The 14,248-nt window shown below is 29.7% G+C and overlaps 2 protein-coding genes and 1 long non-coding RNA gene across 3 annotated transcripts; all 3 read right to left on the bottom strand.

The window, feature by feature from the left end:
- Nucleotides 1–2,590: 2,590 nt before the first annotated feature.
- On the bottom strand, nt 2,591–4,747 carry LOC108334631 (uncharacterized). Its single transcript, XM_017570518.2, has 4 exons — nt 4,471–4,747; nt 4,234–4,323; nt 4,045–4,141; nt 2,591–2,934 (listed from the first exon to the last, which is right to left on the bottom strand). Exons 1-4 carry the CDS (start codon nt 4,688–4,690, stop codon nt 2,796–2,798), a joined length of 546 nt encoding a protein of 181 aa, XP_017426007.1. The 5' UTR covers nt 4,691–4,747; the 3' UTR covers nt 2,591–2,795.
- A 3,519-nt stretch (nt 4,748–8,266) lies between these two features.
- On the bottom strand, nt 8,267–11,875 carry LOC108334705 (uncharacterized). Its single transcript, XM_017570623.2, has 5 exons — nt 11,511–11,875; nt 11,220–11,352; nt 9,894–10,018; nt 9,629–9,775; nt 8,267–8,569 (listed from the first exon to the last, which is right to left on the bottom strand). The coding sequence occupies exons 1-5, from the start codon at nt 11,694–11,696 to the stop codon at nt 8,438–8,440; spliced, it is 723 nt and encodes a 240-aa protein (XP_017426112.1). The 5' UTR covers nt 11,697–11,875; the 3' UTR covers nt 8,267–8,437.
- A 1,289-nt stretch (nt 11,876–13,164) lies between these two features.
- On the bottom strand, nt 13,165–14,248 carry LOC128194327 (uncharacterized). Its single transcript, XR_008245748.1, has 2 exons — nt 13,948–14,248; nt 13,165–13,673 (listed from the first exon to the last, which is right to left on the bottom strand). It is a non-coding gene; the product is annotated as an uncharacterized LOC128194327 (long non-coding RNA).

The raw sequence follows: 14,248 nt of genomic DNA, 5'->3' as shown, positions 1-14,248 counted from the left end.
GAAAAGTTTAAATTTTTAATTATTTTATAAACTACTAAAAAAGATTACGTTTCAGATTACGGTGTCAATGATTAAACAACAATTTAATACTAATTTATTGATTAGTTACTGCAATATTTTTCAAGAATAATTGCAATGTTAGTATTTTTATACAATTATGGTTCGTATTTACTGTTTATTTGTACAGATCTTAACTAATTATATATAATTAAATATCTAAATTTACCTTCAAATAAATTTTTCAATTATATATTTCCATGAAAATTTAAGATTCATTTACACAAAAACATTAATAAAACACACATATCTATCAATCATTATATTCATTCATCTACGTAAGTATTTACTTAATTATATACAAAATCTCCTAAAAATAATTGAGAATAAAATAAACATGCACAAAAGATAATATTTCAATCAATTTCAAATCAAATAATATTTAAGTGCATCCTGTAATATTTATGATAATTTTATAAAAATATAAATGTTAACCCATATTCTTTGAGTTTAAATGAAGTGTGATTCCTAAATATGAAAAAATTATATTAACCAAATATTTCGTGTATCTATGATATTCTTAATTTGAACGTGCCAGTAAATCTATCAAAACAGAGGAAATAATAATGAGAAAAACAGAGAAAATATTTCTAAATGTAGCAATGCATTCATTTCTAAATAAATTACGAATAATATTATGTGATATTATATTAAAAATTGAGTTTAAATCTAATTTGTTATCATAAAATTAGATTATAAGATAAGCATTACTTTATTTATATATTATAAATTAGTTTTATATTTTATTGATGTAAAAATTTTAAAGAAGAAAAAAACACAAAAAATCACTTATTAGATTAGGTAATGATAGAGGAGAATTTATGCATGGATTATTTCTGAATTATTATTGCTAATAAGTTCATGTAAAACGAGATTTATATTTGAAACGGGAACTTACCAGTGCTACGAAAAACACTCAATAAACCAATATTTTTGAACTTGATAGTACAAAAATAATGATATATTAATATAGATTTTTTATAATATTATATAATATATGCATTATTTTTTAATTAAATTTAAAATATGTCAACATAATAATAATTAAATAATAAATCAATAAAAATATGATGTTTATATTATTTTAAAATATTAATAAAATTTTGTGTTAAAATATATTTTGTATGAATATGAATAAAAATAAGAATGCAATGCACCTTTTAGTGTGAATTGCAGCAATTTATGTTAAAAGAAAAACATTAGTGCAAAATAGAATATATTGAACTACCTTTGTCTAAAAAGTGATTTTGGCATGGTGAAAAGAAGGGTAATTAACTGAGACCAAAAACATCTTGAGAAGTTTGAAACATGGTGACAGAAATGACCGAAGTGATTTTACGTGACCAAACAGAACTTAACATGGCTATGAACAGAAGAGGCAAAGGGAAAAGGACAGAATTGAAGTGGTTTCTAGAAAAAACCCTAACTTTATGGTCATTCAACACACATTCACGTGCTATGTTTCCCTCATCACCAACTAATACATTCATTGGAAGATCGTGCAATTCTTTTTTTCAATCCATAACAACTATTTGCTTCTATGATTTTTGTGTATGAAACATAAATTCAAGTTTATAAATTAAGATTTATGTCTATTTAAATTTATCTTACTTTTAGTTCATATGAAATTATCTTTAATATTAATATATATATATATATATATATATATATATATATATATATAATATTTGATAGTGATGAATTTGTTTACTTTAAGGTCTAAGTAGATAAAACGTTGTTTTAAGAGTTTTAGAAAAAAAGACCTTAAAAATAATTTTATTTTGGTACTAATATATTTTTATTAAATTAACTATAAAATTTTGTTATAAAATTTAAGTAAATAATTATGAGTGACTATTAATTTTTATTGGTATTAAGAATTATATTTAATGAGACAACTTTTTCTCAATAAATCATATAACTTTGTTTAGTTATCTTTATTTTTTTTCATAATCAATTATTATTTGTATCTTTTTTTTTCTGGTTATGACTTCTCATCTACTAATTGGTTCATTGTTTTCTTATTGAACATTTTGTTAGTAGGTCAATTTAACACATTAGTCAATACTCTACTCATCTCATTGATTTGTTGTTGTTATTTTTATTTTGTTAATTGAAGTTGTATTAAGATTATAAATACGCTTATTTTATCTGGTTTTATTTCTTGGTACTTTCGAGTTATGTGTTTCGAAAGTTTGAGGTCACTTTGTGGATTTCGATTGTTTTAAGTTCTCTTCAATTGCAAGCTTATATTTTCATGCTTAAATGCTTTATAACTATAAGCTTATTAGGATTTTTTATTATGCCTTCTTCACTTTCCTTCAACTTTGAATTTTGCATCATGGTAACTTTTTACATTCAGAAAGTGTGTAATTTCTGAAAGCTTTTGAACTATATGGTTTTTATTACTTTCTGTTCTTAGAATGCTTATCAGATTTTACCAACTGTCTACTCACTTTGGATGTGATAAACCTGCACAAGAATGCTGGTAACATAACAAGCATAAAGGAAAATCATATTAAACCATCTAATGTAGGAATCAAGAAGATGTATGAGTTTTTCTTTCTGAAAAATTCACATAAATAAATCATGTGGGAAGGATTCAGAACAAGTTATGAAATCTGCAATAGGCTTAATTGTTTCTTCACCTTTACAATTCTAAATGATAAAAGTTGTACACATGTTTATAATTTATATGAAACCTTTTTCATTTATCTTTTCTTCTCTATATGATCATGTTACTCTACTCCAGCCTTCTGCTTCAACATAGCTATGAATTTGTCCCTCTCAGCTGGAGACATTCCCTCTGTAGAACAATCTCCAACTCCCCATTCTGCTCCTCTTATGCAGTACTTGTTCTCAATTTCTTTACGGTTCCTGAAGAGCAACAAAGTGTTATTGTTTCTTCATGACAATAGATGCAACAAAAACATAAAGAAAAATATAACAGTTTATCGGAAAATGTTAGTTGTCAGTATTTTGTTAAATAAGAAAGTTGAATTCATTATATAATATGTACTGTATGGCTAGACGGTCATATATAATTAGGATTAGATACGTCTAAACTTATGAAATTCAGATAAACGACACGAGGGCCAAGCGGCCAGACATGAATAGAGACCAAAAGGATGCTCTTAATGGTAAACATCTCTAAAGAACTGTTGCAAACTAATATTAAGGATAAGTGTTACTTAGTAGATAATGGGTCAAGATGGGACTATGATTAGAGTTTTACTAATCCTAAATCCATCTCAAAAATTATAAATAGAAATCAAAAGTAAGAAGTAGATGATGACATTTATCGTGAATTTAAGACTTTGTTCTAACCACTAATTAATATAATTACTAACTTAAGCATCAGAGTGACTTTGACAGATATTCTCAGAAAGTTTGGAATGTGAAAGAGGAAAAGTTTGATAAAAGACATTCAGAATTACCTAAGCAAATTTGAAGCAAAGCGTGAATATGTGATTAGTAGAGATACTCGATCCATACCCGAAACATAATATGTATTATTTTGTTAGTATTTTTTGAGCCAACAAGTCATTGTAATCATTAAGGTATTGCAGTCATAAGGGTTTTGTCCTAAATTTTAACATGGAAAGAAACTGAAAAAGAGAAGAAGTAATTTACTAATCATTCATCACATGACTAACATTAGGTTTCAAACCTTGAACCACTTGGTTGATAACTCATTCTATGATTATTGTCTAAAATTTACTAAATAAGGAGAAAAATCTACACAGTTTAGTGTCAAAATACTATACTAGAGTGTGTGCTAACATTTCTACAGCAAACAATTGTGGCCAATGCAGTCTCAAATGTAAATGAAATACAGTCACAGAAAACACAGAAAAATTGATGTTGACACAGAAACTGCATTCGCATTTAAAAGCTCAATTATCATTGACCATCTATATAGTCCATTGCAGCATCATTAGGTTTTGACTTTGCAAATAACACACGCAGTTAAAATAAAAAGATTACTTCTCTTTATTCAACTTGGATTGCTCAAGCAGTTTCTTCAGCAAAGGAGAAGACTTAATTCTTTCATCATTCTCTGCATATTTCTTCTGGTTTTCATCTGCAAAACAGAAATGATGAACCCAGTTACAGTTTCATCAATTTGAGCTGATTTCAGAAAACAGAAGCACAATAGTTCAAGTTAATTGGGACCGTTGAGATTTTTGAGAAAGTCAATCTGTGGTAGCTGAGGACCAGGAACAGCCTCTAGACCAGAAATTCCAGACATGAATCCAGCATTTGCTGCAGAATATGAAAATGCTCAGACTTTCAGTCAGTAATTAGCATGTTTATGCTTTGCCCAATGAATGAAATTTCAGCCAACACAACAGCACATAATGAGACAACATAATACATCAAAAAGCAGCATCACATGGTACTAGAATCTACCAGGGGTTGACCAAAGAAGAATGGCAAGTGAAGCAGCAAAAGGAACTGAGTTTTGAAGTGCTTTGCATGAAGGAAGAGAAGGAAAAGGCAAAGAAATTGAGTGTGTGTGTCTTGTAGATATTCTTATTTGAAACTTGTTTTGAGGGATGCTGAGTTTTTCAGTGAAAGAGGAATTTGTGGATGAGATCTGAATGAAAGAGGGTAGTGAAGTGGAAACCATGGTTGGCTTCTCCCTTCTCTGCAGAACACTGAGAAGGAAAAGGCAAATGAGATAAGGGAGAGCAGAAACAGAAGGCTCATATTGCTTCCTTATATAATCTATTTTATGTTATCTTAATTTTTTACTCTGGTATATTTTGCTTTAACTATTAAACTAGTACACTTTTTAATATGGTAATTTTTATGTTTTTATTTAACTAAACTTAAATTTTCATTAATAATTAATATCTTATTAAAAAAATTAAATAATAATAATAATAATATAATAATAAAGTAGATATGATGTTGTTAAGTTTATTTTTCTTCTTTAAAATTTTATCACTTAAAAATTGTGTAAAGAAGTCAAATAGATTATGTAATAAGATCATATTGAATTTACAATGTTTAAATTGAAAACTATGTAAATATTACATTTATAAAATATTTAAAATTAATTAGGCAAGATTACAAGAAAAAAACTAAGATTTAATTATTCTTTTAGTTCTTAATGTTTGAGATAATTTTTGTTGTCTCCTAAATTTAAAAAAAAAAGTTTTTTTTTCTTTCAACATTAAATTTGGGAGACTAAATGATAATGTTTGGAGGTTAGAATTAAAAGTTTAAGATTTTGATTTTAAACTTGTTTTAGCCCCTCCAATTTACTGTTTAGGGATTGAAATATATATATTTTTTCAATTTTAAGAGACTTAAAAAAGTAAATTTGAGGATAAAAACTAGAATTATCCTAAATTTCAGATTAAAAATAATTAAACTAATATTTATACATATATACTGATTTTAAATATCACCAATAATTAAATACATGAAAAGAAAATTGGATATGTATGGACGTTGGATGAAGTTGAGTTGGCGTTAGGTTAAGCTCCCTCGGCACATCCATTTGAAAGTCTTCGAATGGAAAACGAATGAGAAGGTCTTTGAAAAGACACGTGTACATGAAGAAAAAGTCTTTAGAGTTACCTTCCATTTCATGGACCACCTTCTCATTCCCTTTGCAAATAATGAGGTTGAAGCTCTAAGCATCCATAGAGGACTTGACAAAGCAAGTTTGCTCGGCAAGCCATTGCAGTTGGTTCCCCATGCGGAAGAAGGTGACATACTATCTCACTTCATAGGACACCCAATTATAGCTTGCCACGATCGGAAGCGATTAAGCAACCACATCCCCCTGATTGACCACATTAATTTCTAATGTCACATCAGACTTGACAAAAGCGACTCGAGCGACCTTATTAGTATCTACATTGTCAACCGAGTTTGACTCTCACTCGGTTGATCATAAAATCGAAGAAGAAACCAACAATGACACTGATGACGACAATGTGTCATCATCATACCTTCGGTCGCCCCTCTTCACGGACTCCTCAGATGACAAATCAATAGTCAAAAATATTACCTGAAAGACAAAGAAAAGTTGGACGATCGATTGAAAGAGAAAAGTTAAAGGGAAAGGTGAAAATGACAAGCAAGACCCACCCCAATTTATAGCGAAAAGGCACCTCCCCGCTAGTCATTCTCAACCATTGGATCAAGCCAAATCCAATGACTCACAACATCAAACTCTGCGAATTCCTAACCGGGAAAGGCTGGAAGTGCCACACGTCTTTCCCTCAACAATAAGATTTCAAAATTTTGAAAATCTTTAACTGCTCAATTGAACGGTCTAAAGGCCAACCAGATGAGCGACCAGGGTTGAGGTTACTTCAAAAGAGATCGAATGGCAAAAGTCTCATCCCATTACAAATACCTTCGCTTATCATGATAGGCTTGGGCTTGGTGTGTCTATGTACCGTATGACCATCCTATCAGCCACAGATCGAACAATCAGCCATTAGTGAGACTCCTTCACAAACCATTATTGTGATTGCACGACCTAGGAGGTAGGTCAAACAACCAATTGATGGGGAGATTAACTCTAATGTTGATTAACTTAAGGTAAAAAAACAATTACCACCAATTGGATCACAGTTAGGTCGTTGTTAATCAAATGTCCACTCTAAAATATATATAAATATAAAGTTAAAGTAAAGAGTTAGGTGATAACATTTACTACAATATTAATATCTAAACTATCAAATGTTAAACTAACTTTAACATCAAAATATCTTTCAAAGATGCTCTTTAAATGGGACTAGACAAACATATATAAAAATTTTGGAGCAAAATAAATGGTTATCTAAATATTAGATGATGACATCAACCATACATCTGAACCACTAATATAGGAGAAATCTAAGAGAAAGTAAAAACACAAACAAAACGGAATTTTAAAGTGAAAAAGATTGTTGCATAGGTAAAAAAAAGCAACGAAGAAGAAAAGCTTTGAACTGAAGAAGTTGAACAACAAAAGCAAGAATGATGAAAGAGAAAAATCGAAAAGAGAAAAAAGAAGGTAAAAAGAAAAAGTGAGCTGCCACAAACATTTTATTACTATTTTATTAAAAGAATTAGTATTTTTATTATTATTTTATTATTATAACATATTATATTACATGTTTCAATAGTCATAATCTAATAGTTTCTAATTATTTAGTTATAATTGATTAAATTTTATGATACCTAAAATTGATACTTTATTTGTAGTCCGGAAGACTTTTATAGTAGTTCCAAGTTATATCATACTTCATTTTCTATTTACTCATTTTTAGAAATGAAGATTCCAAAGAAAACTCACTTAGCAGTAGTATCACATGTAAAGCCAGGAGAGGGATCAATTATAAAGGAGCAACATCACTGCACCAACATGCATCTACTCACTCACTCATTTTAATAACTTAAACACCTAATGAAATTATAATAACTTAAAATTAATTACTAATTTATATTAAAAATTATAGTAAATATTTTGTAATAAACTCGATAAATAATATGTTGTTACATAATTAAATTAACTTTAATATTATAGCCAAATTAAATTATTCGATATTTGATTTCAGTTAAGTAAATTTATCGATTTCAGTTAAGTAACTCTACCAGATTTTCCTATTTTTTATTTTGGCAAAATCTTACAAAACTTATAGGAAATCTGACGACATGTGCCTCACTTTGAAGGCGAGTTAGAGACACCACAAGTTCACAACATTTTCTATAAACAAAAACTTGCTTATATAGAAGTTAAAATTTTGATTTTGAAGAAACTAATGAATAAGTTCCTTAAAATTAGTTATATATAAACTAGTTTTATTCTATGAAGAAACATCTTTATCTCATAAATACATAAGTTAATTCAAACTAACCCAATTATGTTAAAAAATAGAGACTTGGGTGTTTTTTTCTTCTTTTGTGTAAAAACAACTAGTCGTGAGTTGTAAAACTATCCATAATTAAAATGCTCAATTTGTAGTAAATCTTTTGAACATATATTTAATTATTGTTAAAATGGATTATCATGTACAAATTTTTTAGTTTCTCATCTTATTTAAGGAACACAGTTCTCAGTAATTATTTAACCAATAACATAGATTGTTAGAAAGATTCCTAGCACTCCTCAAAAAACAAATGTATTCTACATGTGTTTAGTATAAAATCATATCAAAACAGGTATTCCACATCTTTCTAATCTAAAAAGATGGCAAAATTTTACAACTAAATATATATATATAGGTAAAGATGAGTTTTTGCCTGAACAGAACAATGGTATGATGATCTGAGTTTTTGCAGAAAACCACTACTAATGAATCCAATAATATAACTACCACAATTCTGCTCTTTTATAGTGATAACATTTTCTCATTTTCTTACAGATATATTACTCCAACATGGCCTTGGCAGCATCGATTAATATAGGTCTTAATTCATCTGTAGCACGACCAAGTACTGTGTACCCTTCCTTGTCCTCCATATCCACATCTGCTCCATGTCTTATCAGAAGGAGAGCTACCTGTAAAACATACACATCAAAAAGGTTTATGCCCCAAGAGTTAATGTATAATGCTCAACAATTATAGGACTCCAATAACAAAACTGTCATCAAAACATTCCTCATCATTCATGAAATGTACTCCATATAACAAGTTACCAGATAGTTTCTTGACTAGTTTTGTCAAACATAGCCAACATCTAACAACTACTAGCCAGAATTTCCTTTTCAAGTGCCAAAAGCAAAGCAGCAGTTTATTAGAGTCTTGACTAGAAAATGTTTGGGTATCAACTTTCATTCTTTATTGCTGAACTTACATAACCAGTAAATCAGTTAATAGTAGAATAGCAAATTATATGCCATTGCAACTAACCAACTTTTATATTTAATATTACATAAAATAAGATGCAAAATGTAAGAATCAAATATGTATGAACCCTTTTGTTTTTAATATAAGAACCAAAAATTATTTATTTTATGAGAATTCCCCTCTATGCAGAATGCATGCATTCATTTATACTTAGAAGACCAAACCCTTACCACTATTTTTAAGATTAAAAATAAAAGATAGTGACTAGTGAGACAGCATGACAGAATAAGAAACGATGAGGAACTAACAAAGTACAATTAGCATTACACAGCTCCATCCTAGCGTTAAATGCTTCAATGTTGTTGACCAGGCACTACAAGCAAGGCCCAAACATAATTTTAATTTGAAATGAGTGGGGAGAGATATCTGTTAAGAGTGCATCAAATAAAGAGAAAATACTTCACGATTCAGTTATGATTTTTGAACAATCAACATAGCATCCTCCTCCAAAAATTCACTTGTAAAGAAACTAATTAAGCCATTGGATTAATAGAAAACAAACAAATGAATGAAGAAGTCACATCTTTTTCTTTATTACAAAGGTACATGTGAATTATGCAAACAAAAACATTAAGCATGATTAAAAGGAGATTTGTCATCTAATATAATTATATACACATTTCTGAGTAAAATTGTTCAGATGGTTCAATGTGTACTTTTGCTATTGCAGAGTACACACGTGTGCATGCTCACATATAAAATAAGCATACCTCTTTGTTATGGTAAATCACAGCATTCATCAGAGGAGTTTGACCAGTTCTATCCGTAATGTCAACCTCTGCTCCCTCTTCAATCAAAAGTTCACACATATCAGATTTACCAGTGCTAGCTGCTCGGTGCAATGGAGTGCTACCAATCTAAGTACAAGACATACACTAAATTAGTCTACATGTTATCTTTAACAATGCGATTATGAAGAAAAGGGATACAGTGAAACTAGTGTTACAAACCAATCAAATGATTCCAGGCTACAACCTTATCCTTTATATTAATCTTGGCATCATGCGAGATGAGGATTTCAGCAATCTTCATCCAACCTTTGCTGGCTGCATAGTGTAAAGCAGAGCGACCCCCATCATTTTTCAGATTAACATCAGCTCCTACCAAACACGAGAAACAAGAACATTTTTGAGATGATTGATGAATCTTTAGCAAATGAAGTTTTAGTCTGGAAAGGTATAGGCTATCACACAGGAGCCACATTTTATCAATAGACTTGTGATTCTTCAAGGTCAATACCACAATTTACAAAATACATGCAGCGCACAATAGTAGCCTACATATTCAATCAACGATATAGAAAATGAAAATTAATAGAAATCCAAAATTGACACTTGAAAGCACCCGACAAACTGTTACCACCATTTTCATCACAAAAACTACATAAATTTAAAAGCTTCCCAACACTAATCCACAATCTGAACAGAGCAAAAAGATGGGCACAATGTGCAGTAAAAGGCTGGAACACAATGAACATGGAGAAAGATGCACATCAAGTCCTCAACTCTATTATAGAATACTAAGAAATTGAAATCAAACATCAGAGAAACACCATAGAGAAGATGACTATTAATAAGCAACTATAACCAAATGAATAGTACCAGCTCCAAGGGTTTTAAATCGTTGCTACCTCACAATCCTTGATAATGTGGTAGACTACTGGCCAATGCAGCTGAACTTATGATTGTAATGCCTTCACAGAACCCCAAAAAATCTTGCATCTATAGGTCACAGTCACCGGAACTGTTTTCCTAAAACCATTGTACAACATCTTTCCTAATATCAAGTCTCACAATAAAGTTGCATTCAAATCTCTTAGGAAGTTAACTCAAGTTTTAACACCGGCTTAGTAAGACTAGGTTTGTACTCATCTATATATTATTATTTGGCCATATTATGGAAGTTGTGGCCATATCTATAAAAAATGTGAGATTTCTAACACTCCCCTGATGATTAGACATGTGAATAGAGGAATGCCAAATAACAGATAACACAATAAACACAACAAACCTTTCACTGGATGAAATTTAAATCTAATTCATTCTTAAAAAACTTACTTAGTAAGATGAGATTTTCAACCATATATGTAGTATTATTTGGCCATATCTATATATTATGCGAGATCTCCAACCAAATCAATCATCATTCTCAGTAAACAGAAACTAACAACTTATCCACCCAGATTACACTTCAATTCTGAAGGGGGGAAATGGTACTGATTGAGATAAAGAATAAATAATAATGATAATTAAGTAAAAAGCGATGTGTAGAGTAAACTTTAGAAAAGAGCATTATTTTGACCTTTGCTCAATAGAGTATCTACTATCTCCAAATTCCCAATGCTGGCGGCGGAGTGAAGCGGTGCCCAACCTTCCTCATCGACACTATTCACCACACAAGCAGACCCATCACAAGATAACAGTGTCTTCACCACCTAAACAAATTCATTCAAACAAACAACAATAAAAACAACGATTCCACCAACCAAAAAACCCTAATTTCAAAGTGTGGTGGCAAATGCACAACGAATGCACATTTATAACAATTGAAGGAAAAACAAGGAGACCCTTTTGAAAAGGAGCAAAAGGGTACCTGGGAGTGGCCGAAAGAGGCGGCAACGTGGAGAAGGGAGCGAGCATCTTCGTTTCTGAGAGAGAGCGTTTTGGAGAGAGTTTCAGCGGAGAGAGCTTGGAACGTTGCAGCATCACCTTCTTCAGCTGCTTTGAACAAGTCCTTCTCTTTCAAGTATTGTTGCTTCTTCTCGCTGTCCACTTCCATCTCTATCGTTTTCTTCTCTCACTGATTTTCACGTTTCTCTGGGAGCCACTGCACTGTAACGTCAAAATTCTAATGTCTTTGGGATTGATTTTTTATATTTTTTCGGAGAGTAATGTTCGGAAAGACAATAACTGAAGATTTCCTCAAATCTAAGTAGCAAACACACAAGCGAAAAAAAAGGTAAATCACAAACTGAATCAATATATATATACACACACAAATTATAAAAGGTATTAATTTACATATTAATATTATGAATTATATTTTACTTTATTGGTTTTAAAATTCTGTGTAACTTTTATTTTAAGGATTAATATTTTATTTAATTATTGATATTTGTAACAATCTTTTTAATAATTTAAACTACTAAATATTGATAGAGTTATTCATAATAAATAATTATATCAACAAAAACTCTAGAGAGTCAATAAGTCTTTTTCTAAAGTAGAAGCTATCCTACAAAACATATAACTAAAATCTATTAAAATCATCAGTCTTCATCATTTCTCGACAAGTTAACACATATCTCATCATGTTAACTGCAAAATTAATAAAATGAATTTGATTGATGCACATTATATACATAAAGACGAAGTAAACAATTTTTCAAAAAATGAGGACTAATTAAGTTGATACATGCTAATAAAAATAATGACAAACTAAACAATTAAATCTAAAAATTTCAATATACATACCAACCATTTTAGTTATGATGAGTTAGATACATTCTTAATTACATGTAGTATTTGATTTTATTTCAAGATTCAATTTCATCTCATTAACCAAAAATGCATTTTTTCTAATCAGTATCTTGTATCACACGATTACTAACATCATTAAGATTTACGAGCTTAACAACATATTGGATGAACCTCTTTATAATAACTTTTTTAAAAGAATAAAATAGATTTTCTATAAATTAAAATTAGTTTATAGACCATTTAAAAATAAAAATTAAAAAACAATTTTTTTGACACACTATTTTAAATGAAAACGAATTTGATTTTTTTTTTCTGTTAAGTGTTAATAAAAAAATCATCTAATATTGTAATTTGAATTTTAATACCTTTTCTATTAAGTGTAATATGTTATTATTATTGTTATTATTATTATTATTATTATTATTATTATTATTTGCTTCCCATAGTTAATTTTTTGGGAATTAGTCTTTTTGTTAGATCCAATCTACGTGTATCAATACACTATTTTAATTAAGTCAAAAAAAATTCGTGAGAACAAGTATCTCAAAAAAAAAAAAAAGACAACCTTCTAAAATTCTAATACGTGGTCTCCTTCTATACACAAATAGACTATATTTATAGCATCTTTGAATAAACGTTAAAGGAGGATTTAACTTAAACTAAAAGCAAGAAAGATTTTGGTACACAAGATTGGTATCTTTTTTTTCCTCCTTTATGATACAAAATATTTCTTTATCAATGAATATCACACAAATGGTTAGTTAATATTGAACTAAAAATGAATGATAGAAATACTATCTCAATCCTATTATTCATATCTTATTTAAATTATATTATTTTGAGATGAAACATTTACAATACACCAGGAAAGAAAAAAATCATCTTCAACTTTATGCTTTCTTTGTACTTGAAATGCCTTCCACCAACATTGCCACATCAATTATTAAGCACTTAAGCTTTAGAATTGAGACAACTTAATTTCTTCCCAGCATTTTTTTCTTTTTCAAGAGAAGAACTTGTTGAAAATTGCTTACATTTGTATTTTAACTTTCCATTGTCCTTAATTTTCCTGCACCAAAATAAACACAAAAATAGAAAGAACCTCCAATTTATACCATAGTTAAACACAATCAGTACCATCAACTTGAAGAAAAAAAAGAAGACGTGGTGAGTCTTATCTTGCCAATGGAATCTTCTACTTTTTGCGTTCCTAAAACTGATGTATATAAGAATTCACACAATAGGGTCATTTTCTCTTCAAAAACTGTGTAAATAGCTGCAACCACAAGCACTTCTATATCACAATGATATCATTTTTACTCTGCATTTTCTATGTTTTTCCCCTACAACTCCCTTTGATTGACAAGAACAGAATCCACTTTTTTTCTCCAATAAAAGAGAGCTGTAGAAGAAAAACATACAAAATGAAATGCAAAAGTGACAACATTGATTTCTATACCATACAGAAAGACAACCTCTGCAACATTTCCCGAAATCTGAAAACATGTGATAAGTTGTAAAAGATGAGAAACTTAGGAAGAAGGATTCACCTTTTGGTGAATGTCAACAGGTTGGCTCAAAGGGGTGACCTGAGAACACAAAGTAAATTCACCAAAATACCAACAAATGATGATATGAACTGCAAACCAGCTTTGTGTTCTCAGATTCACTCCTCTGAGATAAACCTTATGACTTGACTGAAACATTTGATGAGAAAAACAACAGATTCACTTTCTTGGACCAGCAGCTTTCTTTATATATAAACATCAAGGCCTCATGTCACGGATTCACTATGTTGTCATTCACAAAACATCATTTATTTTCTAAGTTTGGCAAAGCCTTTTACGAGTT

This window comes from Vigna angularis, chromosome 10, assembly GCF_016808095.1.
Source record: "Vigna angularis cultivar LongXiaoDou No.4 chromosome 10, ASM1680809v1, whole genome shotgun sequence".
Classification (NCBI taxonomy): domain Eukaryota; kingdom Viridiplantae; phylum Streptophyta; class Magnoliopsida; order Fabales; family Fabaceae; genus Vigna; species Vigna angularis.
Note: the sequence above shows the minus strand (reverse complement) of the source record. Positions and strands in the feature narration are given on the sequence as shown.